This window comes from Epinephelus moara, chromosome 18, assembly GCF_006386435.1.
Source record: "Epinephelus moara isolate mb chromosome 18, YSFRI_EMoa_1.0, whole genome shotgun sequence".
In the NCBI taxonomy this organism is placed as follows: Eukaryota; Metazoa; Chordata; class Actinopteri; order Perciformes; family Serranidae; genus Epinephelus; species Epinephelus moara.
The window spans coordinates 10,352,239-10,361,516 of NC_065523.1; the positions used below are offsets into that span (position 1 = coordinate 10,352,239).

The window sequence follows — 9,278 nt, forward strand, 5'->3', positions numbered from 1 at the left end:
CACCGTCAGCTAGTGGAAAATTGCTCCATCTGGGTTTTGCCAAGACAAAACCAACACAGCAGCAGCAGCAGCAGCAGCAGCAGCAGCACTGGTTCCTTCTTTATTTCACTGAACTGGCCTGCAGGGTTTTTATATCATGTTAGATAGAAATAGAGAGAGGAAAGGGATGGATAAAAAATGAAAAAAAAAAAAAAATGTCAGGGTTCCCTCCATTTGGCATGCATGGATGGGTAGAGAGAGGGAGAGAGAGAAGAGTGTGTGGGTGGATGCAGAGAGGAGTACAAGAGGAGGAGGAGGAAGAGAAGGAGGAAAGATGGAGGTTTTTTTTTTTTTAACGAGGGGTTCCTTCACTCCAGGGACACCTATCTGTCTGACCATGGGAGAAGAAGTGGCAGAGGTGGAGGAGGAATGAAGAAGAAAAAAACAGAAGGGGGGAGAAAGGGGGGGATGGAGGTCCAGATCATCTACACCCTTTCCTGGAGGGGAGGAGTAAAAAAACTGCAGCTTTGCATGTGTGATTGTATATATGTGTGTTGGATTCACACATGTATCATTAGGCATCATTAACCACAAATTATACAGAGAGAAAGAGAAAGACAGATGCTGCTGTTGGCACATTATTTTGCCCCCCCCCCCCTGCAATCTGCAGCAGGGGGAAGGAAAAAAGAGAGGGACAGAGGGTAGGGGGGAGGGAGAGAGTGAGGGAGAGTTAATCTAATACATGTGTGGTGTGATTAAAGGAAGAGCTTCACCACTGTTGACATCTCAGATGAATGTGAGGATCAGCGAAAAGGATATTAAACATACAGAAATCTGCAAAGCGAGGCAGAAGAACAGGAAGAGAAAGGGTTAAAAGTCCAAATCTATCAGAGGAATATCTCCCTCCCTCCCTCTCTCTCTTTCTCTTCCTCCCCTCCCCCCCCCCCCCCCCCTTCCTCTCTCGACCACTCGGCTGCTCGCTGCCTCTCTCTCCACCTGTTAGTGCGGACCCCTCATGCACTCACATCCACCTGTTTGTGTAGGAATCTCCTCCATTCACACAATCAAAGGTAAGAAACATTATTGGTTTTATTGTCAGCTGTGTCTGGTGATATTGGCGTGATTTATTGGTCTTTTAATGCTTTTCATTTTTTATTATTCACTTCTCAGAGGCTTTTGCATTTTTTATTTTTGCCTCCCTTCGTCTCGCTTGTTTCTCTTTTCAAATAAGACTGCTATGGATGTGCATGTCAGTGGTGGGAAGTCACTATTTTTCTCAGTACTGCACATGTTTTTTTTTACTTGTACTCTACAATGTTATACTTCTACTTCACTACATATTCAAGGCAAGTGGGGAACCTGTATTTAATAGTTACATTTCAGATATTTTTCCTATATTAAAATGTATGAAAATAAAACAAAACACACTTTTGCATCTCTGATTTGAATGATATTTAGTTTGTTTTTGAGCTGGACTGCAGTTACAGGACTAAATTCGGATGAAAGTGTTTGCAAAATGAATGCATTGTAATATGATCATCTTATATAATATATAATATGATTATTAACAGTATGTAAAGTAGTTCACTAACAAAAGCCTGTTTTGTGGATCAAAATGGTCTAAAACTTAATAAGTTGTTGTATTTGGGGGCAATACAAACAAACAAAATAACACTTAATGCGTTTTTCTGGTAGGCTAGTTTTACTTTAAGGAATTATTTATACCTTTAAAAACTTTTTATTTTACAATTTTAGAGGAAGAATTATTATTTTAAGAAATATTTTACTTTAATTTTATTTATGTCAAAGGAAATTTACTCTTGGTCTATTTATATGTGTAAGTGTGTAACTTTGATTTTCATTAACAGAAATTAATATATGCACATATTAATTTCTCAAATCATTAATGGAGCCCCTGCAATACTGGTGCAGACCACTGGGGTCTGTAAACCCTCAGCCGAGAGAGTAAACAGTAGGTTAAAATAGTTAAAAATAGCTTTTTCATGATCAGTTACATTGTTTGAAAGCATGTTGCATTGCATCAGTTATAATAATCTAATAATGTAATATATAATATAACATTCTGCATAATGGGTGCTTTAACTTTTCTATTAATCCAATTAAAATTATATCTCCATAATGTCAACTTTTACTGAAAAGTGCCTTGTGTAAAGCTTTGTGATGGGACTTTGATTTGATTATTGTCATCTTAATGTTTAGGATTATTGTTAAAACTTTAAGTAATCCTTCAGTTTTTCTGAAAACAAACAAACAAACGAACAAAAATAGCCAGATAGATAGATATTTTAATACTAGTACATTTTGCAGATAATATTTTTACTAAATTAAAATTTTGAATGAAGCATTTATTTTATTTTATTTTTTTGGAAAGAGCACTTTTGTATGGTCTTACTTGTACACTGCTCATGGATGGATTGGTTCCCGTCCAGTGCACACTTAGTTAATCCACAGCCCAAAGGGATTACAGTTCATGCATACTTGCTCCCATTCTCCCTGGATTCTTTTACTCATTTTCATCTCAGTCTCAGTTTGATTAATCAGTGATATTAATACTTTACTTAAAGTAGTCAACAATGCTGTAGAAACACAATGATAGTAATAATAAAAAAAAAGCAGTTTAAAGTACATCAGGGATATCAGCACAATGTACTAAAAAAGTAACTTATCATCTTGTTTCTGGTGACCTCTAGTGGTTTAACTTCTCACCTTGCTGTAGTGATGTAGACGTTTTCTCCAGGGTGTGTCACTACACTGTGACACCACTGCTGGGTGTGGTTTACTGGGACCGATTGCTTCAATGCCTGGTCTTAAGCTAAGTTGGTTGTAACTTGGCATTCTAAGTCTGACCTAACACTTACGCTGGTTGCAGCATCCAGGCTTAAGCCTTCCTCTCAATAAGACCAGGCATAAATCTTATACCTAGTCATGAGCAGGCGTAAAGTCAGAATCTAGGCTGTTTCGATAATAATGACTACAGCTTGAAACACAATGGCATCTCACATTCAGACTTAATGAGGGGGCATTTAGATGGGAAAGAATTATTAGGGTCAGAAACAATCCATGAAAAATACAACAATTAGGAGCTGAAAGAGAGATTTGAGTCTGTATTTGAACTTTTTAAAGAGCTCTCACTGGACTTACAGGTCGTGTCTGACCTGCATTGCAGCTGTAGAAAGCACACACTTTGTTTTTATGCAAACAGCGTGTTACAGTAGAAGACATGAGCAGCATCCATAAGCCCACCGCCTGCCGGGCCATCTGCAGGGAGTCACTGGTACTGACGCCATGCGCAGTATGCCCATCTCCCCACTGGAGCATCATCAGTGGTGATAAAACAATGATTCCACCAGGCCTCCAGCATTCCTGGCATCATGAACAGCATTGATGGGACTCACATCCAGGCCCAGGCATCATCTGAACATGAGTGTATTTATGTCAACCGCAAGGGACACCATTCAAATGTTCAGATTGCATGCTATGCAATTATAATATCTTTGATGTGGTGGCAAGATGGCCTGGATTTACCCACAACCCCATAGGAGAGTGCTTTATGCCAGGTCGTCAAGGGTGGCGGCCGCTCCTCAGTGACAGTGGCTACCCACTGAAACGCTGGCTGATTACACAGATTATCGCTCACAGGACTGAGTAAAAATGACAGTGTAACATCACGCCACCTCTAGGTTTGTTGTTGCACAGAAACTATAATTAACCTATTTCTTCCATTAGTCCCATTTGAACTTTAGTACTTGCCTATATGCTATCATTATTCTGATTTATTCATTTTCATTCAGGCCTACAATTGTTTGAAAATATATGCTGAATAAGTGAACAAATGTAGAAACATGGAGGTACTTCCAAAAAATGGAAAATTCAGGATAAAGCTAGATAAAGTTAAAAGATTAAGTAAAGTGAAAAGGGATGTTATGAATGAAGTGGTATATTGTGTCAGCACCATGGATAGCTTCATTGGCTCAAAGCAGGAGAGGGAGACAGAAAGTGATGCTGTCCATGGTGCTGAAATATTGTATCATTGCCTCATGTCATTTATTAGACTAAATGTATAAATTAATGAAGAAACAACTCACCTCTTAATGAGAAATTTGGGCCTGACAGTAGCCTTATTATTAGCTATATTTTATATCCTCCACAACATCTGTGTCACCAAGATGATCCCCCTCATCAGGTAACAGTATCAGCCACTGCAGGAGGAAGATGGGCACGCTGTGGTGCCTGCAGTGCATGAGGACTAGTACGTACACACATTGTTAGCACCTTTCAAGTTCAGACGAATCTATCCTACTGTTTGTTGTAGACAACATCAAAGTAGGCACTTTGCTGTTCTTAGAATATCTGTCATGCTATGCTGTAGAACTTACTTTAAATGGCGTTGTAGCTTTTCAACGATGGCTCCAGTGTCATCATAGCCCTATCAGAGGCTTTGTTATCCAACATGGAACAGCAGTGGGTGTTTTTTCCTCTATAAATCCATTGATGAATGTCTTTTATTTATCAATTTATCCTTGTTGAAAGGAGCTATTGCTGCTATAAGCCATTAGCAGAAGCTTACCGAGGGCAAGCAATATCCCATAATGCATTGGGGACTAGTGGCGGTCCTGACTCCATTCATTCCAATGAGAAAAGTGAATGTGAGTACAGATTATGACCATTTCCTTCACCCCATAGTCACTTAAGTAAATACTGGACCCATTTTCACAAGCCCCAAGCCTTCTTAACATTCTGACATTGAGATGACATTTTATTAGACACATACATCAGGAGAAAAATATTCAAGATATGTCTCTGTTTTAGCAACACATGCTAGTGAGATCTGGAAACAACTAATGTGATGGTTGATATCAGACATTAAGCTAGCAGAAAAAATGAACAGCAAAATAAGGAGCAAACAATGACTAAACGACGAGCACATTCTAGCTGCCGGTAGCATTTTACTTGCCAAATGGGCCTACAGTATTTCACCCTACAAGTAGTCACAATTATTCAACAGCTACCACTGTTACTTTGTTATACTTATCAAAATATTATATGTATAGTATATTATATTTCAATTTCTTTTTATTTGACGAGTAAATCAAAAACAATCCATCCTATTTAATCAGCTTATTTTGTATCTGTAATCTTTCAATATGAAAAGTAGGCTGACTGTCAGAGCCGCAGTCAGGATTTTCCACTGCAGCCTTTCAACAACATGAATTTTATCCCAGAAATACATCCCTGGTTGGCAACAACAACAACAAAAAAAAATTTGTGTGTAATTGCAGAATATCATCTCATCCTCAGGTTGTTAAAACCCCCATATTTCCATATTGTGCTCGGTTGGAGTTTGAGGTTATTTATTGATTTTTTAACATTGTTACTTTTCCTCCATCCTACCTCAGAAAATGCCTGTAACACTTCCTTGCTTTTTCTCTGCTAATGCAACTTCTTCAAAACAGCCAGTACCATCAGGTCTGTGTGAGTATTGATTTACATGCAGCTGTGGCTGGGTATGAATTGTAATGTGGTGTTTTGGTGAGTGGAGATTTTCAAATCCCAGAGAAAAGTTTGGCAGGGGAAGGGAATTAAATTATGTGTTTTTTTTCTCTTCCTTTTGCAACACATGTGGTTAATTACCCATTAAACAAGACACCCTGGTGGTCGGTCATCACTCTGTGGATAAATACAATAATGATATCTACTAACAATCACCAACTCCCCTCTGCCTAGTGCATGCTGGGAGAAGCTCCAGACCCTGTCAGAGTTATAGCAGTGAATGTCTTGTCTAAAGAAAATTAATGGCTACTAATAATCTTTTTCAAATCAGAGATGGAGAGTGATTTTAAAAATGATTAAAAAGAAAACTGCATCAAAACACATGAAGATGGAGAGTCATGCTGATGTTCAATCTTTTAGGAGGATATGGGCATTGAGCGAGGACAAAATTTCAAGTGAGTCAGATTTATGAGCATATGACATTTTGCAGGCTCAGACTCAGACTTTGATTTTATGATGGGCTGCAGATGTAATATATATATAAAAAATAAGTGTCTAGGATCATCCAAAAACGTTATCTAAAAACTTAGATGAAGATTCGATAAAAGTAGGAAGATATGGGTGTGGCTTTTGAGGATGACATGAACAATTTGTTAACTTTTATTTACCAACAGTAATGAGTTGTACTTAGCTCTTAGCCTATGTTGGCCATATATCTGAGAAATTAGTTATGTAGATTGTCTGATATTGTGCTTCAAAACAGAAAAACCACATCTGATTATATATCATACACATCAGGATTATAGATCACACTTTCAGACTTGCTTGTTCATATTAAGTGACAGAAGTAATTATATGAGGATTGAAAAAAGAGAGACTGAGTGGGTGTAAAGTGGGCATGTTTGTAGGACTGTCTGTTTCTGACAGCAGAGCTCCCATAGAGGGTTATGGATGCTGTCAGATGGCAGACAAGCACTTTGTTTGAAGCATATTGATTTCCATGTTACTCCCCCCAGATCCCATCACTCTACTGCCAAATGCCCTGCCTGGCCAGTAGGAGTTGCTAGCGTAGTGAAAGGGATGTGATCCCTCACCACCTTCCCACCCTTACTGTAATAACTGACGCATCCTTCTACAACAGTTCATTTGATATCCTACAAATATGCACACACAACTGTTTGTATGACATCCTACAAATTAGTGCCTACGATTAACGTTACGTCCTTCATGTAAAGTTACGTAATTAACGTAAAATTAAGGAGTTTAAAATACCTAAAAATGACTCAGAGTTCACTTAAAGTTCACAAAGTTCCAAACAAAGGTCTCCTGGAGAGAGTCACAGGGGAAAGTCCTGTGTTTTGTGACCCATCCATCACCCCAGCAATCCTTCTTATTCAGCCGCTCAGGACTGCTTTTTGTTAACTCCTGTCAGTGCATTGGTCACGTGATCGCAGCCCTCCAAAATATGTGGGCTATGCACGAAAATACTGGCTCATAATTACAAGAGATAGAGGAGCGTGGGGCACAACCTAACGCATTTTAGTTTTGGCTACATGTTATTAAAACAGTTTGAGATTAATTATCTTTTGGTATTATTCTAACAACGTGCACAGCTCTGCTACAAATGAACAGTTGTTGTTTTTTGCTAGAACTTACCTTTCTTCTACAACTGCACTGAGAAGAGGCGGAAGTGAGATGTTACAATGCAGAGGTGTTGTTGTAACACTTGCTGTTTAACACAATTAATTCAATACAATAATATCTGTATACTATAGGTTGCTACTGTTTATGGATCTGTGATAGATATAGAAACAACTACTCATCCCTCATCTAAACACCAATGCTTCATGAATGGAAAGATCAACACATAAATGGATACATAGTATGATATAGTATATATCTTTCTTCAGATGAACATGTAGATACCTATCAGTCCATCTACATCAGGGGCAGGATAGGTATCAGTAATGATGGAGAATCACATGGTAGATGCCATATGACTTCACCATTCCTCTTATAGACCTGCTGCTATCCACATTCCTAGCACAGACACAAGACCTCCCTACTCACTCCCCTATCTGTCATTTGTTTTCAATACCTCATTCTCAAAAAAATCTGTGAAATTGAGCTGTTTTTGTTTCATTATCGTTGTACATTACAGGTGGCTTAGTTGTAACGCCGCTTTACAACTAACCCCCGCCTGTGTGGAAACTTTATCCAGCCAAGACAACACTTGATGGGAGTTGGTTTCACAGCTTAATTTATGGAAACTGAATGCAGAAATGTTCAGTTAAGTAATATTCAATAAGTACTGATCTAATATGTGAGGCTGTGATCATTCATAGCTGCACCTCTCCTCACTCATTCCTCATCTGTCCCACTCACACCTGTCAGTCAGTATTTGAAGTGCCAGGACTCACTGACCACTGAGTCACAACCATGGTGAAGGGGAGAATGTTAATGCAGAGAGCAACATAAAGACACTGACATGTCTGCAGAGGGAAAAGAACAAAACAAGCAACACTGAGGGAAAGAAAGAAGGGTAGAGACAGAGAAGAGGGAGAGAGAGACCTACCAGGATGACAATGAAGAGTGGCGGGAAGGTGAGATAGGACAGTAAAGAGGAGAAAGGGTAAGGGAGGGAGATGAGGAGGCAAACAGAGAAGCATTTCATGTGTCCTAATTAGCATACCCCACTGTGCTTTTTCCCGTAGCTTAACTTTTCACTGCTGAGTCTCACCAGTAATCCCACTGTGACTGAATATCAGTCACTGGACTAACACCAGATTTCACTTTCAAGTGGGAGAATGTTTCCACTGATAAATGCTGCTTCCTCCTGAATTAAACATGACTACAGCGGCTCTACAGTGGAGCACCAGACACATGAAACTCCCAGCATAAATAAATTCACATAATGTGACTGGGAATAATAGGGGAAAAAGCCCTGTAAAAGTTACATCAAATTAAAGTGACAGTACCTCATAGTTATGACTTTTAATTAATAATTTGTCATAATTATACTTAGATGATGAGTATCTCCAAGCTATGACTCAAATGATCATCAGTGCGTCACCATTATAGTCAATTTAGTGAAGTTGATAATTAAACGTGCAGTATGTAATTTTGGAGAAAGATAGTTGATTGTTGAGTCTCCTGGTCATCAAATACCAACCACCAACCCAAGGCGTCGGTATTTGATGAACAAGACTCAACCATCTACAATTTTTCTCCAAAATTACACACTGCACATTTTACAATTAGAACTCAGAATTTTCACATTTTGTAATTGTTGTCTTTTAAGTAAATCATTAAGCTATCTTATAACAATAAGTAAATCAAACTGAAGACTCAGTATTGCATATGATGGTTTCTGACTCATGAGTGACTATACTAACAAATTCAAGACATTTAATTTGTATCTAAACATGACTTTGTAATGATTATTTAGTTTTTTAATTATGGTAAATTAGTAATAATTATGACATATAATCTCATAACTTGCCTTTTGATTAAAGCTTTTGAAGTAAAACTGAAGACAAAGAGTCTCAGCATTGTCACTCATTTATTCAAAATTTCTTTAAAGTTACAATGTGTAATTTACGTGGTTGTTTATTAGCAAATATCAACTATTGCTTTCATAAATATATATTTACTAAAGTGTAATGCAATTCACATACAAATAGAAGCTTTCTCATAGGCTTAGAATGATTTCTCTATATATACACAGGCAGGGCGCGGTATGCTGGAGGCTGGAGGCTGCCTTCTTGCGTCGCCATATTTGAATACAG

The 9,278-nt window shown here is 38.3% G+C and overlaps 1 protein-coding gene across 1 annotated transcript in view; it reads left to right on the forward strand.

Annotated features, from left to right (window-relative positions):
• The first annotated feature begins 987 nt into the window (after positions 1–987).
• doc2a (double C2-like domains, alpha) overlaps positions 988–9,278 on the forward strand; it is a 102,010-nt gene continuing 93,719 nt past the window's right edge. Inside the window, exon 1 of the mRNA XM_050069156.1 lies at positions 988–1,049. Coding sequence (XP_049925113.1) covers positions 995–1,049 — 55 coding nt within the window. The 5' untranslated portion in view covers positions 988–994. The remainder of the gene's footprint in view (positions 1,050–9,278) is intronic.